This window comes from Marmota flaviventris, chromosome 6 (genome assembly GCF_047511675.1).
Source record: "Marmota flaviventris isolate mMarFla1 chromosome 6, mMarFla1.hap1, whole genome shotgun sequence".
Taxonomy (NCBI): domain Eukaryota; kingdom Metazoa; phylum Chordata; class Mammalia; order Rodentia; family Sciuridae; genus Marmota; species Marmota flaviventris.
In genome coordinates this window covers 76,870,894-76,895,440 of record NC_092503.1, presented here as the reverse complement: position 1 = coordinate 76,895,440, position 24,547 = coordinate 76,870,894, and the positions used below count along the sequence as shown (strand labels likewise).

At 36.2% G+C, this 24,547-nt stretch overlaps 1 protein-coding gene across 1 annotated transcript in view; it reads right to left on the bottom strand.

Annotated features, from left to right (window-relative positions):
* Snap91 (synaptosome associated protein 91) overlaps positions 1-24,547 on the bottom strand; it is a 117,985-nt gene that overhangs the window by 12,178 nt on the left and 81,260 nt on the right. Inside the window, exons 16-24 of the mRNA XM_027928180.3 lie at positions 19,420-19,527; positions 18,500-18,778; positions 18,183-18,260; positions 17,943-18,014; positions 17,344-17,427; positions 16,019-16,102; positions 8,292-8,426; positions 6,513-6,662; positions 395-425 (exon numbers count right to left, since the gene is read on the bottom strand). Coding sequence (XP_027783981.1) covers positions 395-425; positions 6,513-6,662; positions 8,292-8,426; positions 16,019-16,102; positions 17,344-17,427; positions 17,943-18,014; positions 18,183-18,260; positions 18,500-18,778; positions 19,420-19,527 — 1,021 coding nt within the window. The remainder of the gene's footprint in view (positions 1-394; positions 426-6,512; positions 6,663-8,291; positions 8,427-16,018; positions 16,103-17,343; positions 17,428-17,942; positions 18,015-18,182; positions 18,261-18,499; positions 18,779-19,419; positions 19,528-24,547) is intronic.

The following is a 24,547-nucleotide window of genomic DNA, read 5'->3' as shown; positions in this document are numbered from 1 at the left end:
ACTAAATGACAAAACATACATCTAAGAAAAGGGTACATTGTTTGCTATTCTTCCTTGAAACTGATACTCCATGAAAGACTATTTGAAATCAATGTTAGCTAGGAAGATCGTTATGAATATAGAATTTAAAGCTATTAAAATATTCAAAGCACATCCCCAGGGATTTCTAGACATAACATTGACAATCTTGGAGACAGAAATATATTACTCCTTTTCATTGCTGAGCAATAGTTTGGAGGTGTCAGCAGAATAACAACAAAAACCCCAAATGAAATATAAACCAACTTTGAAATTATGTAGGCTGAGAATGTGTTGTATGAATGCAATGTTTGATAGTCTCAAATAAACAGAAATACATTGTCAAAAGGAAACCAGGTAATTTCAAAGCACTTACTTTTTTGATGTAGTACCAGAAATTCCAAGATCTATAAATAGATAAAAGAAAAAAACAATACAAATGTCTATGGTCAGCTTATATGATATTTAAGAAATCAAAGAATCAGAAGTTTAGAGAAAGTCCAAATTTTGCCTAGGAATGTAAGCACATATTCAGTTATTTAAAAAAAACTATATTAAGAGATATATCTATAAATTTAAGAGTTTTCTTTTACTTCATGATAGACCTAATGATCACATTTTAATATGAACCAGTGTCTAGAAAAGAGTAGACAGAGCAGACTTAGGTTTGACTAGTAAATAGCTCTCTACAATAAGACAGAACTTTGTCTAAATTATAATTAATAATAACTGGTGATAACTGGCTCACTGGGCCTAGACTTTTCATACATCCATGGGGGTTATGCTGAACTCCTGCCTTCTTTCTGCAGGCCTGGAGTCTTGGTATATGCCATGCAAAGAGTGCCCACATGTCTGGCAGCCAGTAAGGACCCTGGGTGCTGAGACTCTGAAGGGCTTCCCTGGGCAGAAACATCTCACACACATTCCTGGAAAAGAGTGTGCTCATCTCTGTGGGAGGCCATCCTCGAACGTGATTTGAGTTACCTCCCTGGCTGGGCGAGAGGTGCTTAGGCACATCTTGTGTCCAGAGCTTTCTCCACCCTTCTCAGGTCTGAGGGCTTGTCCGTGTGGAGGCGTGTCTGACCACTACCCTGAAGACCCAATCGTCACCCCTGACCTTAGAACGCTGCCCCCCTTAATCTTCATTGGATGGGATTATCCCCAGAATTTTTTGTTCCCCAATAAAAAAGTCCACTCCCTGGCATGTTCCCTCCCTCCTTCCTCTCCCCCCCCCCTCTTGCCTCTTCAGTAAACCTCACTACCATAATAGGTAGCTTGAAGCTGGAGGTAGGAGAAGCCATCTTGGAGCTGGTTTAAAGGTAATTAGAGTCTTGTCTCTTTAATTCAAAACTCCCTAGAGGTTTCTCACGTTTCGAACCTTCATTCATGAAGTCAGCGCTGGTCTCGGGCTAAACATCTCTTCATAGAAAAGAGAGAACATAAGAAGTCTGCATATATATTTTACCAGAGTCATTCTCCTCATGATCCAGCTGTGCAACCTAACTATGCTGCTGTCATAAATCTCAGCTGTAAGTATAACTGTATGCTGAGTTCTATGAGTCCTAATGTATCAGTAAATGTGGGGGTAGTCTTAAAATCCCTATCCAACTGGCTTGATCATTCTACTCTAATTTCCATTCATTTATTAATTCAGCAAAGATTTAATGAGCTTACTTATATATCAGACATTGTTCTGGGCAATTGGGAAATACTGTGAAGAAAAGTCAAAGAACAGAACATGAACATTAGCAGTTTAAAAGCTGACAAGCTGTGGTTTTGCACACTGACACACTGGCTCTGCTTACTGACATTTAACCATAGAGGCTTGCAGCAGGTAACAGCTACCTGCAGTAGTAGAAGCAGGAAATAATGTAGTGGGGAGAAAACAATCCCCCTTTGGGTTCAGTGCAATAAAAGTCCCTAGGCTGTATGAGCTGAGTCCCTAGGTTGTTGACAAGCTTGTACCCATACGAGGAATGTAGAATGCACTCTCCAATAGAATTGCACAAACTCCCTTGCCTTGATGTACACTGTTTATGTACAAAAGTGAAAGTCCTGCTGTGCCTGAACTCAGAATTTGGGAATTATCCCTCTGGGCTGTGGCACCGATAAAATGTTGCTTCCAGATCTAGGTGTCCTGACCCTCATTTCCCACAACCTAGAGCTTTCTAGCTTGAGTTAACAGCCAGTACAAAGGTCCTAATAAATGCAGGTTGATTTGTTAGAGAACATTAATATTTATTTAGTCCAAATCTTGACATCACAAAATACAATAAAGTGTTATTCTATAACTCAGAACACCAAATACAGAAACCATTACACATAGTTTCAGTCTTTATTTATTTTTTTTAAAGAGACAATGTTTCACTGTATTGCTTATGCTGGCCTCAAACTCCTAGGCTCAAGGGATTCTCTTGCCTCACCCTTCCAAGCAGCTAGGACTACATGTGCCAACAGGCTTGGCTTGTCATTTTTATTTGTGAAAGATAAAGAAATTTCATATTTAAAATTTATTTTTCAAAACAAGACTAAACTCTAAATCTCTATGTATTAAACAATTAAAAAGCTGAAACACATATTTATGCCTGTTGATGCAAAAAAGGCAAAAATAAGCAGATGTGTTACAGATGTGTGTACTCAACCCCTTCTGCATTTCTGTGGCAGATGGGCCTGTAAGCTGAGGCCCAGCATTACTGCAGCCAGGTGCCTGCAAAGAAGGTTCTGAAATAATCAGCACACAATATTGGAAGAGAAGAGGAGGAACTGCCAGTGGGTGAGACAGAGATTTCAGTCTCAACAGAAGCTTTGGCTAACACTGGGAAGTGTTTTTAAAAACATTTTTTGCTGAAATATAGCTCACATCACAAAATTCACCTTTTAAAGTGCACGATTCAATAGTTTTAGTGTGTTCACAGAATTGTGCAACCGTCAAAGAATTTTAGAATATTTACACCATCTCAAATGGAAACCCCGTGCTCATTGGTGGTTACTTCTCTTTCTCCCTTTTCTCTCTCCCTCTTGCCTCTGCCCATTTTCCTATTGGACACTTCTTATCAATAGTATTATGTCATATGTGGTATTTGGGGCCTGCTTTATTTCACTTAGTGTAATAACTTCATGGTATATCCATGATGTAGCAAGTTTCAGAACATCCTTCTTTTAAAATACAAATAATATGCATTTTGTATGTATACTTCTTTTGTGTACCCATTCATTCACTGAATGCTTCTACTTTTTGGCTATTATAAGTAATAATGCTGTGAACATTTGTGTACATGTTTTTGTATAGATCTGTATTTCCATTTCCACTCGATATACATAGGAGTGAGATTGCTGAGTCGTCTGGTAACTCTACGCTAACACTTTGAGGACCTGTGAGACTTCTTTCCATAGCACTTTTACTGTGTTACCTTCTCATAAGCAATACTGGAAGGTTTTAATTTCTCCATATCCTCATCTACACTTGTTATCTGTCTTTTTTATTATATACATCCTAGTGGATGTGAAGTGTTTTGTCATTGTGGTCTTGATGGCTAATGATGTTCAATATCTTTCTACGTACTGACTGGCTACTTTTATAAATTTTTTTTGAAGAAATGACTATTTGAGTCCTTTGCCAATTTTTAAACTGTTATTTATTTTGTTATTATTGAACTGTAAAAATCCCCTATACATTTATAAAGTCCTTTAGGAAATATGTGTTTGCTTTTAAAACAAATTTTTTAAGTTTGTTTTAATTAGTTATGCATGACATTAGAATGCACTTTGATACATCATATATAATAGAGTATAATTTCTCATTCTTCTGGTTGTACATGATGTATAATCACACTGGTTATATAGTTACATACATACATAGGCTAATAATGTCTGATTCATTCTACTATCTTTCCTACCCCCCTTTTTATTTTCTTGATGGTATCATCTGTGCACAAAAATTTTTGATTTTGATGAATTCCTATTACTCTTTTTATCTTTGGTTGCTTGTGTTTTAGGTATTGTATCTAAGAAGCCACTGCCTAATCCAAAGTCATGAAGATTTATGTCTAAGTTGTCTCCTGAGAGTTTCATAGTTTACATTTATATCTTTGATTCCTTTTGAATTGACTTTTGTGGGTGATATAAAGAGTTAATTTCATTCTTTGGCATGAGGCTATCCAGTTGTTTCAACACAAGTTATTAAAAATATTAGCTTTTCCCTCATTGAATGGTTTTGGCATTCTTGTCAAAATTGATTTTGTCTATATACATGAAGGTTTGTTTCTGGGTTTTTTATTTATTGATCTATTCGTCTACTGTTATGTCAGCACCATTTGTCTTGACTACTATAGCTTTGAAGAAATTTTGAAATTAGGAGATGTGAATCCTCCAAATTTGTTATTTTTCAAGACTGCTTAGTTTTTCCTCAAGTGGATTAGTTATTTTTCGGCTGAGATAATTCTCAAAGATGGTTGAAGCTGGGGGCTGTTGGTTGAACACACTTACGATACCATAGGATATGAGTTCTTTATTTATGAAGGGGGACTTAGGTGATATATTATAGTATCCAACACATGAAATATCCCAGTGAGTTGAAGGAAACATTCAATTATCTTCTCCCTGGGTGTCATGAAAGCATTTTCATAGATGCCCCAAACAAGAGCAACGAATGAAAAACAAAAAGCTTGTACACAGGACGATGCATAGGTTAAAGAAGTCTGTATCAGTGATCTGCTAAGGTTTTGATACTGTCTGGAGTCATGAAAGATATCTGCAATGGTAAACCCATTCATTTTAATGGAAATTAAAATTCAGAGTTAAAAGGAAAGGTCAATCTTTTTTATAACTGCCCTCATCGCCTAGGCCTTACTCCTTCATTATTCAGCTCCAGCCTCTAGTCTCCTTCTTATTCCTTGAAATTACCAGGCTATCTTGTGCCCCAATGTCTTTGCACTGACTTCTTCCTTGGCCTGTAAATGCCGTCCTTCATATAGCTACATAGTTTACTCCTTTACCTTCAATTTTTTGCTCAAATTTTACTTTCTTGGTAAGGCTTCTACTATCTGTAGTGCTCGCTCCCACTTCTCCTCTGCCTGTTCGGTTTCTCTCCATGGCAGTTGTGACTCCACATACTATAGAATTTGCCTATTTTCAATTATTTACTGTTTGTCTCTGCCCTTCCCAATGGCCATAAGGATAGAAATAGTATCTATTTTCTTCATGACTTATCTCTAAAGCCTGGAAGAATGCCTGATATAGAATAAATATTTGTTAAATGAATGACTGAAACTCAGATACATAACTTGTAAATATTCTGCATTTAATATAATTTATTGTATTCTAATTTTCAAATGGATGGAGAATTAAGTACTTATTATGCATAATGAACTTGGTTTCATACTTGTGTATGCTCCTTAACTATCTTTTTGATGACTTAGATTAAAATGTTCAACATCTCTAGTAATTAGAGAAATGCAAATCAAACTACTCTAAGATTTCATCTCACACCAGTCAGAATGGCAGTTATCAAGAATACAAACAATAAGCACTGGCAAGGATGTACAGGAAAAGGCATGCTCATACATTGTTGCTGGGACTGCAAATTGGTACAGCCAATCTGGAAAGCAGTATGGAGAGTCCTTAGAAAACCTGGAATGGAACTACCATTTGACCCAGCTATGCCACTCTTTGGTCTATACCCAAAGGACTTAAAATCAGCATACTATGGTAATGCAGCCACATCAATGTTTATAGCAGCTCAGTTTACAATAGCTAAAGTGTGGAAGCAACCTAGATGCCCTTCAGTAGATGAATGGATAAAGAAATTGTGGTGTATATACATAATGGAATATTACTCAGAGTTAAAAGAGAATAAAATTATGGCATTTTCAGGTAAATAAATGGAGTTGGAGAATATCATGCTAAGCAAAGTAAGCCAATCCCCCCAAACCAAAAATGGATGTATTCTCTCTGATAAGTGGATGCTGATCCATAAAGGCGGGGGGCATGGGAAAAATGGAAGAACTTTGATTAGGTAAAGGGAGGAATGGCAGTGGAGAGGGTATGGGGGCAGGAAAGATGGTAGAATGAGATGGATATCATTACCCTGGATACATGTATGACTGCACATATAGTGAGATGCTATATGGTGTGCAGCCAGAGAAATAAAAAGTTATGCTGCAATTTTGTACAATGAATCAAAATGCATTCTGTTGTCGTATATACCTAATTAAATAAATAAATAAAATACAAGAAAGATAATCATATGCTTTTCTTACTTAGCTATTTAACATGGTAAATTACTACGAGGTTTTTTTTTTAAGTGTCATACATACTGTTTATGAGAAAATGCAGTAGCAAGTTTTTACCTCCCGAGGAACTGTATAGTATGAAACACTAAGTATTTCTATCCAATCCTTGATAAACTTACCTATGAGTGAAACCCGAAACAAAACACGAAAAGACAGAAAAACCAATTAACATATGCTTCAGTTAAAGAAAACTAAACTACTCACTGCCTACTAAGCTGGCAAGAGATGAATCAAGGTCACTCCCAAGGGCTTTGCTGGCTGCCATTGCAGGACTGGGTGGTATCATTGAGACAGGTGCAGGCTGCCCGGCTGGTGCCATGGTTGGCATCAGAAGATCACCTAGACCATCAAAAACTGGAAATCAAATAGACCAGGTTCAGACTAATTGAAAAATGAGCCATGTTCAAAATCAAAGAGCTATTATCTTGAAAAATTATGGAAATAAGTGAATATACATTCTTATAAAAGAAGGCATGTAATTCACTCTTTTCATGACTAGAACACTAAGAACATATCTATATATGTCTACTCAGAAAGTATGGAAATACTAATGGACATGAACAAAGATGGAAAAATGGGAAAAAAAAAGCTGTATAATGTACAGGAAAGAACACAGATTGGGGCTGCAATTCAGCTGCATGTCTCACCAGCTGTGAGACCCTGAGAAAGCTATTCTCTGAGCTTTTAGTTTTCTTATCTGTAAACGTGAACACGAGTACCACTAATATATAGCTTTGTTGTGAAGATTAAGTTAAATATATATACCTATATTTTTATTATAATGCTTGCTCTGTGTAGGCACTCAATAAGTGGTAACCATTGCTACTCTTATTAAAAACAACCACTAAAGCACTTTTTATTCAAAATGGTAGTGATTTACAGCAAAACCTAAATTATTTACTCTGGAAACCTAAGATGTGTACTTTAAAAATTATTCTTAAATGAGTAAATAAGATTGAGTCTTCTATGAAATTAATATCAAAATACAATCTGATCTAATGGTTGGCAACTAGAGATAAGTATCTGAAAAACAGTTGACTTAAGAAGTAGTAATGTTAATTTTCCTCTAATAACTGAAATTAATTTTGGTTCTACTTTTAGGGGCTATTTAAATTAAAAGGTATTTTAGATATTAGAAATAAAATGCCATCCGTGGTAGTTCCTGATCACCACATAACATATATCACTTATTCAGTTCCTAGAATACAGAAAGACCATTCAAAATACAGACTCGGGGTTTTCATGAGATATTGCTAATAGCTACATAAAAAACTTTGTGGTTGTTGAATTTTATCAAAAAGTTATACATATCTATGAGAAACACAATACAGTAACTCTAAAGTAAAGAAGGACAACATTCAAGTAGGCACTGGCAATAGAAGCAACCAAATTGTCAGGCAGGGAGTAGATTTAGGGTGTTTCTGAAACACATTTAATTGCCAAAAACTCACCAATTGAAAATTTGTAGTAAGGACCCAGCATGGGAAGAGTAGAGAATGGAAGAGAATACAAACAGAGTGACAGCAGTGACGAAAGGTTAAAGGCAGCAAAGAAACTACTTGTGTCTCACTTTATAAAACTGAGGGCCATGCAAGCTTCACAAGGTGTAAGCAATAGCAAGGGGAGGGGTGTCCTCATATTCAGGGACTGTACGAAGATTGAGTGCAAAGCACTTGTTTTCCCTTTACCAGCTATAAATCATGTGCATGTACACTCATGCATATAGATGATGTGCATGTTAAATTAGATTTCTGCTAAAAAAAAGAAAACAGAAACAGAAAAGATTGCAGTTATTCTTAAGGCTACCAAGATGTATTGGAAATTTTGATTTAAGGTATAGAATGAGAGATTTTGTGAAGTTTTAGCACCAGGTTATCACTCAATATTTTCCTGTTGTAAATTTCCTGAAAATGCAGGAACTTTAGGTGGTGCATTTTATTTATCAGAATAAATGACAAAAGTGTTTGAAAATCACTGCCTTACCTGAAGGATCAAAGGAGCTGCTGCCAGACGTTGAAGGTGTTGTTCCGAAAGCTGCCTCAAAATTGGGCTGTAGCAGATTATTCTGAGCTGGAGTCACTGGTGATGGAGAAGGGGCCATGAAAGAACCCCCAAATCCTGAAAAAAAAATAGTTGCAGAAAAATATAAGCAAAAACAGTGAGAGGTGGGTAAAAGCCATAACAACAGAAAAAAAAAAAAAAAACTGAAAAGGAAATGAACTCATGTAGATTAGTGAAACTGGGGAATTTTTTAAAAAGTTTTCCAAGTATCTTAATATGCCATGTATTAGTTAGAGACTTAATTTGATTATGAACAAGATAGCACACAAGAATGTATACCCTTATTTTTAAAAAATATTTATTTATTTTTTAGTTGTAGTTGGACACAATACCTTTATTTTATTTATTTATTTTTATGTGGTGCTAAGGATTGAACCCAGGGCCTCTCACGTGCTGGGTGAATGCTATACTGCTGAGCCACAACCCCAGCCCAAGAATATATACCCTTATTAAGAAAACCTGTGGCATCCAAATCAGTTATTATAATGTAGAACATAAAACAAAGAAAGAATCATTAGGGTTAAAATTCATATAATGATTTTCATTACATGGACATTTTACATTTCTTCAAATCAATACCAAGTATTAGTTGCACACATTGGCGTAGTATAATAAAATATAACTTAGAAAAACATGCATCAAATCCTCCTTAATATTTTTCATATATGTTTTAGGTCTATCGTTGTTACCAAGAATAGGTCCCTCCCATCACTGCTCTTGAGATTTATAAATATGGGGGTGGCGGGAGGTCCTGTCTCTAGTGTGAACCTCTTACCATCCAGCTTCTGCAGTGCACCCAGCATGATCTTTTTGAGTAGAAAATGTTGAAGGTTACTTTTCTCAAGGCTTTCAGATTTCTTTAATGTGAATTCCTTTGTAGAGCAGTCGCCCCGTCCATGTCTGCCCACTGGCCCCTCATCATCCCTACATACTCGGCTGCAGTTATCACCACCATTCCCTGTGCCACATGCCTGTCTGGGAGATCTTCCTTGCCTTATCCTGCCACCCACTTTCCACTACCCACCACCCACATCCCATATTCACACCATTGTCTTTAGTGCCTGGTATGTAGCTCCACTTTACTCCTTATAAGGAGTTTAAATATAATCTCCAGATCCTCATCATATATCTTTATCCCCATGCTCCCCAAATCCAAAAACCCAGAGATGGTATTGTGGAGTTGGGAGCTGTATCTTTTTTTCTTGTCTTTTCATGAATATTCATCACAGTGCCTAAGACATTGAATTATGTTTGATGAATAAAGGACATTTTTGAGTATAGAAGATAAGGAGACATTAAAGATTGGTGAAAATTAACCAAACAACCAATTAAATATTTGATCTTTGAAGGTTGGAAGAAAATGACTTTTTTCAAGTAACAGAAAGAGAAGAAGTTATTATGTATTGCTTCTGTATGAAAATATGCAACCTGTGAAGGAAATAAGTTTTGTCTCTTCGTTTTTTGCTCTTTCCCTTCTTGTGCAGTGTACCCCCAACCTGCCCCATGCTGGGGATCAAATCCAGGGTTCTGCACATGGTAGGCAAATACTCTAAATTCCCATCACATAATTTCTTAAGGCACCAATTGATATTCTATCAAAAGAATTAATTACTATTAGAAGTCTTTGTTATACACAGTACGGACATACATTTCTTTCAAAACTAGATACATGATCACCTATTCTTCACAGTTTGCAAAAACACAATGATTCAAAAAAATTCACTAAAATTACATTCCAATTTACATAAAACAAATTTATAATTTTGAAAATAACGTCCATTAAACTCTCCAATTTTTTTTAAAGGAGGTAGCATAATATTTATGCCTTGCTGTTCCTGGAAATGGACAGTGACTTGGGTTTATGCTTTCCTTGTATACATATATGAAAAAAATTCAACTGAGTGTGGTGGCACAACTCTGTAATCCCAATTACTCAGGAGGCTGAGGAGACAGGAGGACTGAAAATCAAGACCACCCTAGGCAACCTATATAGACCTGTATCAAAACAAGGTCTATATAGGGGATGTAGCTTAGTGGTAGAACATTTGTTTAGTATCTGTGATGCCCTGGTTTTAACCCCCAGTTTCACAGCAAACAAACAAAATCATGAGTTTGGAAAAATTGTTCCTTATTAGAAAATGGTAATTTTCAACTTCACAGTGCTCACATTTTAGTATTTGAGTGACATTAGCATCACTTCTAGATTTCTTTACTGAGGAAAATATAATTTCCAGATCCCTAAAAACCAATAACATGGAGAAAAGACAGGCTAGAAGTAACTATTTTTTTTTATGTAAATGCTTTGTTTTTAGGGAGATGGGTGGCTGTGTTAATGCTGATTTCTAAAAAACATTACCTTATTCCTCTAACTAAATATGGCTGTGGTCAATTTACATCATTGTTATATGGTGTACTTTTCTTGTTATAGTGAATGTGATAGCTGCACTTGATTGGATTTCTGAAAACTTGGCCAAGGAAAGAACACTATATTCCAGAAACGTGTAGTAGTATTGGAAAGTACCTTAAGATCTAGGGTCTATCTTTGGAATACTACCATTCCATGGCTGGAGGAAGTGACTACAGAGAAACTGAGCACTTAGCCAAGATTCAGCAGAAAGAAAAGGAAAAAGCACACCTTGTTACAGGGTTCATCTGCTTAGTACTAATGTGTTTCACTTGAAGCCAACACCACATCTACAGGTGAATAAATAATAATGGTCCCTGAAAAAATCAGTGCGTCTTCTAAGGAATTGAACTATAAAGCCGACATTGGCATGAGGCTCCCCAAGGGCCAGGCATTGTTGTAAGCATTCTTTTTTAGGTAGAACCATTTGAAACACATGAATTGCCTAAATTTGATCATTGAGATCTCACAAAAACAGTAATTTCATATGGTTCAATCTAAAACATACATTTAATTTAGCTAATTTAATCCTTACAACCACCCCAAAAGGTTTAACAGATGAGAAAACTGAGGTCAGAGAGATTAAATAATGCACCCAAGGTCATGTTATGACAAACGGCAGATCCAGAATTCCACTGAAGAATCCTCCAGAGCCCAGCTCCTTGGCGCTGCACAGCATGGACTGTTGTTTCTCACACCCAGGAATAAGGCTGGAGTTTATCCTTGTATGGGTTCATAAACTTACATCTGGAAGGATATATTTTTTTTTTGCCTGATATTCAGCCCCCTCTTCCTCTGGCATTGGGGATTAAACCCAGGAATACTCTACAATGGGCTGCATTCCCAGCCCTTTTTATTTTATTATTTTGAGATAGGGTCTTGCTAAGTCGCCCAGTCTGGCCTTGAACTTGCAATCTTCTTGCCTCAGCCTCCCAAGTAGAAGGTATTATAGGTATGTACCACCATGGCTGGCTTCAGTATACTCAGTTCTTATGAAGTATATGCTCTCACAGGTCTAGGGTAATTAAATATATATTAAGTGATATAAAATGATCAATTGATTATTTTAAAGAAGAGATCCACTATTGCTATACTATATAAAGAACTAAACAGGAAATGAGGAGCTTGGGAAACTTCTGTTAAGTGACTGAAGCTTTATAGCCATGGAATAGAGGTAAATAATAGAAAAACCCAAACCATTATCTTTCTGTATGGTTCTAAGTGATATTAAGAAAGATGCTCTATAGACTGGAATTGGAAATAGGATAATAATAAATGGGCTTCTAGATGTCCCATAGTCATATATGAACTGTCCTGTGATAACTGAATAGCCAACCTTCAGGGTCTCAACCATCTGCAGATATGGTGTGTTTAATCACTGATGATTAGGCTTACAAATGTATCTTTCCAAAGGGAAAGAACACAGGCAATTAATGAAGTACTATTAATACATATACATTGAACCTGAGCACCATAATATACCTAAACATCACATCATCTTGGTCAGGAGAGTGAAAATTTAAAACTACTGGTAAATAAAAGCACTTCTACAATACTATCCTGAAACCTAATATTTGCTCCATTAATGTAAAGATGATATTGTTTCATGTATTGTCAATGATGCAATCAGTTATTAATACATCCCACTAATGGGTCTGAAATAGTATTTTCTAGGAGCAGTTGTCTCAGAGCCTGTTATCTGATGCTTTCAGATTGGTTACTACTCCTACACAGTATGATAGAACTAGTAGGCCCTCCGCACACCTTCCCTTAGTAGAAGTTGTTAGTTTTTAATTCCACATGAAACATTTTGGTGTTTTAAACTCACTTCAAGGAATTCTGTGGCTCTGCTAAAATGTGGTTAAGAGAAGGAATGCAAAACTACAAAGGGCTTCATTAAGTTGGCTCACATTGTTCCCTGTCTTTGGGATTAAAGATAGGACAGGGCACTTTCCTATCCTAACACAGATTTATGATGCAGTTACCTTGGACTTGTGTCTATGGTTGTCCTCCTTGAATGGTGACCTCAGAGGCATATTATTCAAATACATCTAATTTTTCTTCATTCTATTTTTACCTTTGTTATCCAGAATCTCTATATCTTTCAAACACTGATATTTTCAGTTTGTGTATCTTGAGCAAAAAAGGTAGTTTTATTTTTTCTTTTCTTTTTTTTCTTTATTTCTTTTTTTGGGGTACCAGGGATTGAACTCAGGGCACTTGACCATTGAGCCACATCCCCAGTCCTATTTTGTATTATTTAGAGCAGGGTCTCACTGAGTTGCTTAGTGCCTCACTTTTGCTGAGACTGGCTTTGAACTCGTGATCCTCCTGCCTCAGCCTCCCCAGCTGCTGGTATTATAGGATGCAGCACTGCACCTGGCATGAATAATATCTTTATCCTACAAATAATCAGAATGGTTTGGAGAGAATATCTAAAATCTTTTAAACACTTAATTATATATATATATATATATATATATATATATATATATATATATATTCTCTTATTGTTTTTACATGTAAACATATTTTTTCAAAAAACTCTAATCTTTGGGCTGGGGATGTGGCTCAAGCAGTAGCATGCTCGCCTGGCATGTGTGAGGCCTGGGTTCAATCCTCAGCACCACATGCAAATAAAGATGTTGTGTCCACCAAAAACTAAAAAATAAATAAATAAATAAATAAAAATTAAAATTCTCTCTCTCTCTCTTTTAAAAAAAATTCTAATCTTAATCAGGCTGAGATGAAAGTCCTCAGCCCAATAACCAATCCCATGATGGTGTAAATGTATTATTTTCTTTTATATTCTTCACAAAACAGGTTTATTGCTAACAGCTAATAATATAAAACTGGAGAAATCTTCACAAAATACATCTCTCCTCTTACTCTCTCTCTCTCTCTGGTTCAAATGAAGATTTAAATCTGGCCACATTTGTAGGCTTGTTATCTATGATTAAGCTCATTTGCTTTTTAATGTTCTTCTTTATTTGCAGACTTTGGGCTTGGATGATTCTTCCCTACAAAACACACATACATAAGTACAAAGAAAGTGCTAAGTTTCACTGTAAACTGCCACAATGCAGAGCTCCAAATATTTGTTCTACTGATGTCCATTAAGCAAAAATGTGCAATGTGAAAACACAGAAATAGCTATTATCAGCTAGACTATGAAAATGAACATGACTGTGTTCTGTATATTAGCAGGGCTTACTGGGGAGGAGATTAGGGAAGTTCACAGGATAGAATTATATTGATAATTTTTGGGGGGGTAAGAACATAACTTCCTGAGGCTTTGGTAGTGAAGCAAGTATGAGCAATGTTTTTCAATAAGCAAAACAGAGGAAAGTATGAGAAACTGGCCCTTAGAATTAAACCTTACCAAAATGAAAAGTAATTTAAAATTTCTTACATCAGGATATAAGGTAAAGGAAGAGCTGCCTGTACCAAGTAAATCAGATGTTCCTATATGTATAAATTAAATTGTTTTGAAAGCAAATTAGACATTAACACCCACATAAACCTATTTTCACTAAATATTAATTGATTTAAATAGAAAAAAAAAGAAACAAGAAAGGTGATACAATACACAACTTTTCCCACCATTGAAAGAATCATAAGATGCAGAGGAAGAAATGGAAGTGCCCAATAAATAAGACCTATGTAAATGGTATTGTAGCTTTTATCACTGATTTTCTCTTCTCTAATCCATTTTACTATGATTTCAGAATGGACAGGTCAGTTGAATAGGCTTACATTAGGTGAAGTGAGCTAACTTGCAATTCTTTGCATACTTCTCCCAGGGCCTCAGGCACCTGCTGTTTCACTAGGTATTGGTGACAAAACCTTGTCTACTTGTTCCAGACATGCTTTAGATCCTAATCTCATCCCCTAGGATTAAACCTCTTGACTCTGTCACCAACCTCTGACTTTGAATTGGATAGGAAAATACCATCTGGCTGTCACTGGAATGAGAGGACTTAGCAAATAAGAGTGTCATGTTTGATTAAGGGATCTGGAGAAAATGAGAAAGTTGAAAAAGAAATGTTGCTGCCCCTAGGACAGACTGAAGAAACCACAATGAATTACTGAGGGAAGGAAAGGTTAACAGCTGTGCTGTCGCTACCTCCTCCAGCTTCTTGAGGAAAGACCTGACAAGCCAGATTTCCTGTAGCTCTGAAGGTTGAGGAGGGTCCCTTAGGATCTGCCACTACACAATTCCAGTCTAAAAACAAACTTTCCAAGTCTGTTACACTTGGTGTCAGGACTGTTCATATACTACTTATAATTTACAGACTACAACTACACTTAAAACTAGGAACTTACCCTATATAGGACCACATGGTGGCCATGGTATTTAGCTGAGAGATTTTAGATGTGGTGGCTTCCCTGTGCGGATGTGACTCACAACACACTCACATCAACTCCTTGTCAACTTTGGAACCAAAATGCATCCTTTCTGGGGAGGGACTAGGGTGGAACATGGGAAGCTACATGTGAGGGTCTGAGGCCTCTGTGGTACTACTGCTATGCTGCCTGTTGTGTGCACAAGTAAAATTGTAAGCCAACAGCATTTTGCAAGTTCATTCATAATCTGAACCTAAACTTACTATTGGGGTCTTAACAATGAATAATTTTCTAGGTCTGACTATCAGTAACTGATACTTGACTTTTACTGTCTTTGAATTTTTTTTTTTTTTAATCTACACTATCCTAGCAATAAGTAATGATTCTAGGCAAATCATGTTAATCTGTGTCACACTACAGTCCTGCTGAGCTGGGATCACCCAAATGATATATATAGTAACTGCTTCACTTTAGTGGTAGAAATCTATATAACAGTTTCTTCTAGAGGGATTCACACATTCTAAAACCAAATTTCAAAATCAAGGTACATTTCCCCACCAATGCCTTCAAAAACCATATAGGCATAGGAATCATAAGATAAAATTGCTACACAAGCATATTTCTGTTTTAGTAAACAAAAAGAAATGTGCTGACTGAAAGTAAGGCAGATTATGAGCACCCTAAGAGCCACAGGGTGACTCGTTACAACTGTGATTTAAGACTAGTTTCATTAAATCCTGGGAAGTAATCAACCTCTATTATATAATAGCTTGTTTTTCAATTTCATATCTTGAAGAGAAAAGAAAGAAATACACCCTGCAATTCATGTAATATGTTACATATAAAAATATATTCATATTTCTACAAAATATCATTTTATTTTAATTTTATTAATTACCAGCTAGTAGATCTGCCGATGCTGATGAACTAGAAGCAGCCTGAGGTGCAGGTTGGGGTTCAGAAGCACTACTTCCAAATGCATCTATCCATTATCCATTGTGCAGCAAAAAAGTAAGAGAGTGTAAACAGTAAGTACAGTGAGTAAGAGTAATTTTATGTCATACAGAGACATGCATAGATACAACATTCTGTATGGTGATTGAGTGAATTGAATTATCCTTTGAATAGCTTATTCTCTCAAAAGAATTCTAAAATATTATATTTAGGAATTAACACCTCCTTTTAAGATTAAGAGGTTTTTTTTTTTTTAAGAAATTTTTGGACTAAATACTATCACTTATGAAGACAGGATTGAGATTTTAAAAATTTTACAGAAAGGTAAAACAATTTCCCCATTAACTTTAATAAACTTAATTCATGTAGCTGCAACAGTAGCAACTCCACTTGCACCTAAATATCAAGTTTCAGTATTTGGGCACTTCAGGACCCAAGTTTTGAGATGCAGAATATCAGAAATTGTGACATCTCTGAACCCTCATGTACTCATCATGGCATATCCTTGATGCCTCAATATACAGTAGATGTTCAATGTGGGCATAACTTGCAAAGGATGGTATTTTAGCCCAGAGCCATCTACATTATGGATCTTCACAAAGTCACTTCAAACTCTCTTCCTGTAAAATGACTACTAACAGAAGACTTTAGATTTATCATCCAAATAAGTAGTTTAACAATTAATTCAATATATCTTCCTGTTTTAAGGTATATAAAGGAAGAAGAGAAAATAGTTAAGTCAGGGAAACATTTTCCAATTCTTTGGAAGAATTTTAAAACATTAAAATCAATGTAAGTAAACCACATGACACAGTGTATAACATCAAATATGTATGCTTTCAGTTTTGGCTGGCTTGTTTTCAATTCTGAATTATCTGGTTTATATTTATACCACTTTTAAGAACTTAGGAATGTTGATTTAACCAACAGATCAGAATCATCAAGGAAGAATAGTATGAGGAAATTACAACCAGGTGATTATATATTAGGATGAACAAAAAGTTGAAAAAAATGAAGACTTCAAATGAAAAAGTATCTGGTTTTGTTAGGTCATGCACTGAAAATTATGATGATCTGATGAGGATGAAGGAGATGATGGCAAAGAAATAAAAAAGACCTTAAAAAAACTACGTTTACATTTAAGAGACAGAAGTAACTTTACTTCAAAAGAAAAAAAAATGATGAAATATAATGAAACAGAAGATATAGAAACTACTCTGGAAAAAATAAAAGAGACTCCTTAAGTGTCAAAGGAGGAGAGATACGCACCCCCAAAAAGGTCTATCACGCCTGAAGACTCCACCTTTGCTGGAGAGGCAGTGGTTGCAGGAGATGGTGCTGCAAATGCATCCACTGCAGTGAAGCAGACACGAAGTGCATGTCATTCAAAGGAAATGAAACCAGGAGCCTTGACAAATGGCACCTTGAGATTGCATGGTTAACTCCAGGCAGAAGATTGTGTACAGTCTTAGCAGTTAAGAAAAGCAAGTAGAGAAGTACTGGGACTGAACTAGAAGATGATAGATTCCATGTTTTTATTATGTCAAAACGGATTCTACTATTATGTATAACTAAAAAGAAACAATAATAAAAAAGAAAATAAAATAGATTTAAAAATACATATGTTCCCAAACAAAATAAAATTTAACTCCTTGAAGTCAGAGATTTAATGTGAAATTTTCTTTTTTTAACCAGCTTTGGATATATTACCCTCATCAGTTGGTGATGGGTCAAAGAATGAGACCTCTTTCATAAGTGGATTCTGAGTTTAAAAGAACATAAGATTGTTCTCAAATTGTTGCATGGGCCTCTCCAGGTATAACCCCCATGAGACAGCTCTGAAGGCTGGGCCCTGGCAAAGCACTCACCGGATAAGAGGTCAGCAGTGAGAGTACTCTCAGGCGCAGGAGAGGCCCCTTGTGGTGGAGAGGAGAAAGCATCTTCCAAAAGTGAAACAAACCAAAACCAAGCAGAAGTAAGTAGCAGAAAGCTGAAACCAAAGTCACAAATCTAACAAATGCATTATCACAGGTGAGTACAAAGGTTATTCATGAAAACATCTAAGAAAACTAAATTAAAAGAAAAACAAAGGGTTGCTTTGGTTTTACCTGTACCAAACAGGTCTATGCTAGGAGCAGCATCTGGCTTAGGCGCTGCAGCAGCTTCAGGAGCAGACTCAAACAGATCTAAGACCAAGAACACACATGCCTTTACTCAATTTGAAAACCAAGCCTGAAACAGCACCACTCCCCGGTTCTGAATGAGCAGTTGGCAGAATTCTGAATTAAGTAGCACATGGTTTCTAAAGAACCATTCAGTGACAGGGTATTCATGCAGGAAGGCTTGGATACGCAGTACATCTCAAGGACCAGAATTCAATCCATCAGGTGGAAAGAGTTCAACAACAACAAGAACAAAAAATTACCACCAAAGATATCTAGAGCAGGAGGAGCGGTGGTGGAGGCTGCGGCGGCAGAGGTGGTGGAGGTGGTGGTGGTGGCGGCGGCGGCGGTGGCTGCGGCAGCAGTAGTGGCAGCAGTGGCAGCTGCAGCGGCGGGAGCAGGAGAAGGGGCGGTTGCGGGAACTGGAGGGGCTGTGCTAGCTGTAGGGGTAACTACAGGAACGCTGGTCTCAGGTGGCTTCATTGCAAAGAGGTCCAGCTCGGGTGCCGCCTCTGCACTACCTTCAGACGGGGCAAAGGGGTCTTTTGGAAAGCAAAGTGGAGACATACAGAGCATCAGCAAGGGAAGAGACAAGAGACAGTGGTGTAAGTACGGGTAAGAGACAGCTTACACACATTTACACACTAGCTAGGCCTCAGGCTGCTTGGATTTAACTACTATCCTATTAGCAGGGGCCAGTAACTAGAATGTTTTTCTAAAGAAAAAAATAAATAAATATAGTATAGGTATCACAAATTAAGAATCTGAAACACTGTAAAGTGCTGTGAGATTAGCCTATAGTCTAGGATCCGTGGTTGTTATCCTTCAAACGCTTCCTTAATTTAATCAGTTGGGTAGCTTTGAAAGTTCATTAAAACATGCCGATATAGTTGAACTCAATGTTACAAAAGAGTACAATATGGCATTAGAAGAAAAAAAACAAACATTAAGAGAGCATACTTGCACTGACAAAAATTGTCAATTGTGAGGAATTGTCAATTTTGATAAGTATGCACTTCATTGTCTTAATGTTTTATGTGCTGGCATCATTTATTCAGTTATGATGAATGATAGTTTACACTCAGAAGAAAATAAAATTAGAAAAACATATGGCCACATCTAACTACATGGGTTTCACATTAGGACAGAAAAGTAACAGACGGGCTCGTGACTGTAAACCCACCATTTCCTGAGCATGCATCAAGTGCTGCCGCTACCGGGGTTGGGGTAGCTGGTGCGGCGGCCCCTTCGGATGCTGCAGGGGCCTCCCCAGGAGAAGCTGCAAAGGCATCTTGGGCGCGGTTTTTAAAATAACAGAAATTAAAGGAATAAAAGAGAAGAAAATATAGTAAAAGAACCAAGTTAAATTGTGAAGAAGGCTCCCTTATACAACATGAATTTTTAAAAATGCATTTTTATGGCCCATGCACTTTTGGCAATCATAAAACAATTATTCTTTGTGCACCTTCATGTTAGTTAACATGTAAATGGAGGAGTATCGATACTGCTGAGGCCTATAAGGATCCAACCAGATTCTCATTGTATAAGGGCTCTGAGAAGCATGTTTTATGTATCATTAGAAATTAATGGATGTGAAAATTAAAATACAAAAATAATTTTATCATGTAATTTAAGCCATTAAACTTTCATGTCTAGGTGATACTTTTTCACTATGTTACTATAATGTCTTTTTTTAATGCAAATAATATTAAATAGATGATGGCAATGTAAACAATCAATTTAAAAATTTTTTATGATCTAGTACAGACAAAATTATACTGTCAACATGAAAGGTTTACTAACTATTCATAAATGTTAAGTCTTTACTATCCATGACAATTAGCATCAAGTACTTATTTTAAAGGAATAAAGATAAACAAATTAGGTCATGATGCTATAATGTCTTCATTTCTACTTAAATTTGTTGTTTTAAAATATTATTGTATTTTCCTAGTTTTTTGGAAAATGATTTATTATTGACAGATTAAAATTAGATGATGAGTACATTTTTATTTATAGGAGGAAGTTCACTAACATCCAGGCAGGACCAGTTTAAAAATACCTACTTAATAAATGGCTGGTATATGCATTTCCAATGCACTTCTGCCAGCACATCATGTTAATTATGGTAAAGTACCCTTGGGTTCCATCCCCAGTACAAAGGAAAAAAAAAAAAAGAAAGAAAGAATTTGTTAAATATGGTTGGGAAATGCCACACAGTATATTCCTTATCCCCCTCCTCAGAGATTTATTTGGAATATTAAGATCTAGGAAGTCCTACAGTCAAGATACTTGCTTCTCAGTTGAACTCCATATGCCCCAAACTGGGCTAGGTACAACACACATTTAATTAACACACCGAAGCCTAGTGTTTTGTGGAATATGAAAGCACTAAATTTTGAGACTTATTTCAAAGGGCCTTTTTTAAAACACAAGTAACATATAGAGTAATTTGATCTGATTGCTTCTCTCAGCTATACTGAGGGAATATATGTCATGTCTGGAGGCCCAATAAATAATTTTGGGGAATGAAAACTACATGGAGGGGCAGGCAAAACTACATCCCCAGATACCAGAAGACTTTGAGCACCATGAAACCCTAAGAGAAGGGCAGAAAAACACAAAAAAAAGTGTAAGAGGAGGTTGAGGGGACCATACATTTTCTGCTTTGTCAGGTCTGTTTTTCTTTTCATCCCTATATGACATGGAATGGAGGCCAATAATAATGGGAAGAGTAGAAACAAACAGTAGTCATATTTTTAACATTATTAAATCTAAATCTTGCAACTATCTTGTAACGTAGCTTCTAGTACTTTGATTCTGTAGATAAGAGAACCAAGGCTTAAAGATTTTAAGTGTTCTCACCATAGGAAATGATTAATGAGATAATACATATGTTAATTGGCTTGATTTAGCCATTTCACAATGTATATGTATTTCAAAACATCATGTTGTACATGACTATATATATATGTGTGTGTGTGTGTATATATATATATATATATATATATATTTTTTTTTTTTTTTTTTTTTTTTTTTTAAATTTGTCACTTAAAAGAAAATAAAAATTTTAAAAAGTCGCATGACTTGGCCAAGGTCATACAGCCAGCAAACGGCAGAGTTTGGATTTGGCCTGCAGCTGTCTGGTGGAGTTTGTGTGTTTCCCCACTGTACTGTGCTGTTATGTACCATGAAGCCTTCTATTAAATGATTCCTTCCTTCTAAGATGATACATGTATTCATGTCAGGGGTCAAGGAGATATTCATGGACTCTCTAGGTTATCACTTAGGTTTAAGTAGGTGAAATCTGTATTTCATCCTTAGGAGAAGGTTCCTCTGCCACATGTCACCAACACCTCTCCTTCCAATGCTGCTCTTGTTAAGACTAAACATTAAGAACTTAACTCATCTCCTTCTGTCAAAGCTTTTCTTAAAAGTAAAAGCCCCAGGAGCTCTAGTCCCCAGCTGTCTGAGTCTGCTCAGTCCAGGAGAAGGAGGTATGAATGAGTCTCCAGATGCCACCACCATCACTGTTGAAGTGTGGTCACAAAAAGGATTCTGAGCGAGAACTGCCCCACGGGGTCCAGTCAGCCCCCAGAATTGTGGGAGAAAATAAAATTTTCATGTTGTTAAAAAAAAGACAAGAAAAGTTTCTTTTAATACCTAGCTGCCCCCATCCCCCATTATCAGTGGCAGCATTATCTTTCCAGTTTTGCAGACCAAGCTTTTTCCAATCCAGTTATTTTTCCCCTGTTAGCCATTCGCAGTTCATTTCTACATTCTGCCAGTTTTTCAACTAGTGCTATTTCCTGGAAATGCATGCTCCTGCTCCTCCATACTGATGGACTCAGGCCAGACCCTCACCAGCAAACTGAGCTGACTGCTGCAACCTACTGTTTCTTTCTTTTTTTTTTTTTTTTTTTGTTTTATTTCTAGCACTCCGAAAAGAATTTTCCCCTAATACTTTTAATCACATGACTACCTTTCTCAAAACTTCCAGTACCTAGTCAGATTCTCCTAGTCAGAACTGATCTCCAGTTTACTACAGCCACATATGCCATTTATCACTCCTATATTCAGCACAAAGACAACCATTGTCATCAATGGCCCAGAAGTCACCGTTCTGGTTCCCTTTACCCCAGATAATAAAACTATCACAGGAAATCTAGTTGTAAGTGCTTATGTACTTACTTAAGTACTTAAGTACTGGTTTTAAGGAAGATCTATTAACTTACTTCTCTAACATGTAGAAATGGAGTCAGGCTTGTGAGCTAAGTTCTTTGGTTTCTAGGAGCTTTGTTTTATGCTCACAGACCTGTCCTCATGAAGGATTGTTCACAAATTGACAAAAGTTCATTAAAAGGGTCCCCTTGTGGATATGTTGAGGAATTAATACCAACTGAGCATTCTAGTGCTTAGAAAACCCCAGGTTGCTATAAACCAATGTGCTATATTAGTGAAGTTTGAATAAATGAAAAACAGGATGTTTTTAAATATTTTGTCTTTCATTTTTATCAATATCTATGCATTTTACTGAATTGTTAAGCATATTGTTGCCTTATAATTTTGTTCTGCATGACCACAAAAAGAAGATTCTATTTCTTAAAAGTTCACCTTAAAGAAATAAAACATTTAGTAAATGTATCTGAAAAGACATTTTTTAATGACTTAAATGAACTACCTACATTGATAGGACTAAAATACTATGTGGATATAACTTTGAATATTTCTTTAAAAACAACAGATATTTTCTAGTTTCCAAATTTATAATTCATGTATAATACTAAAAGACAGAAAAATTTAAATGTTTTTGGATTTCATAATCATGAGACTAAACAGTGATTTTTCTAAAATTGAAAGCCATTAAGCTTATTTTCATAGAAATCTACTTACTTGTCATAAACATTACTTGCAACCTGAAGAAGATACATTTTAAAGTTGAATACACAAAATATAACTAGTGACCTTATTAGAGTTTTCCCACTTGCCCAATTTAGAGAGACAATATATTAAAATGGTCACACAATATGCTCAAAGAGATTTAAGTTTATGTTTCTATTTAAAGTAAAATTTCTAAATGACTTCTTATAAACCAACTAAGCACATGCAAGATAACAGGAAAACAGTGACATATATAGACACCTGGAGACAGAGGATAGAGCTTTGACAGCTGTCAGAGGCCAGGAGACACTTCACAGAATTATGCAGATCAATAGAATGATTATGATGAGATTTGCAGATGAACTCATCTTTGCTCATGTTCCAGCCAGATGGCTAGGAAGAATACTAATCACAAGGGCAGTCCTGTTCTTTGGCATTAAGTTATGTGACTGAAGTACTAGTCCTTGAAACTTGTATTTAAAGGTAAAAAAGAATGTCATATGAAAAAAAATTCAAACATAAATATTTTCCTATTTGATAAATAAAATCAAAGTAGTGACAAATGACAAGGACAAACCACATAAACGCCCAAAGACTATTTCAGAGAAATATCTTAGGTTTTATTATTTGAGAAGGCTATGAGAGACACAAGACAGAGTTGACTGATTTCTCAGAGGTAATCAAACTCCTAACAGGTGGACTAGAAACCAAAAATTTAAATAGCAAAAACTGTAGAAAGATTTCAGCACACAATCATTATCTATCCTGTCCACATTTTCCATTTTCCTTCTAGTTTTTCTATTAACATAAACCTATGGGAAATCATCCAAACCCAACACTAATAAAGGGGGCAGGGAGAAGGAGGTAAGAAGTTGATTTTATATATTTAAGCTAAAACTTAAAATTTTGATTTCCGATACAGTGGTATAACTGAAAAACCAATTTTCTTTTTTAGAGACTCTTCATAATAAAACATAGAAGGATGTGTAACCCTCTCTCCTCTGCTTTTTGGAAAACAGGTTTCTCCTTGTAGGCATGGCAGCATGGTGAAGGGGAACAAAATCTCCCTTGTGAGCCAGTGACTGCAATGCCGTGACAAGCAGCTAAGCACTATTTATTCTGGGCGACCTCAGAGCCTGGGGCAGGGCCACAGATGAGTGGTATGTGACAGTGCGTAAGTGTGTCTTCCCAGGGGAGGGCACTGATCCCACCAGGGCCGGCCAACTCCCTCCTGCCCTATCATTTGTTCCCTCTAAATTCCTTACTACATTCTCAAAATGCTCTGGTAAAGATATTATATGGTAATGAAGAAATACAAAACTATAATGACTATAACACTACTCAATATTTATATCTGATATATGCACTTCTCTAGGTTTGGACACCAGCTCCACTCAAATGGAAATATATAAATAAACTGCCTTCAGATG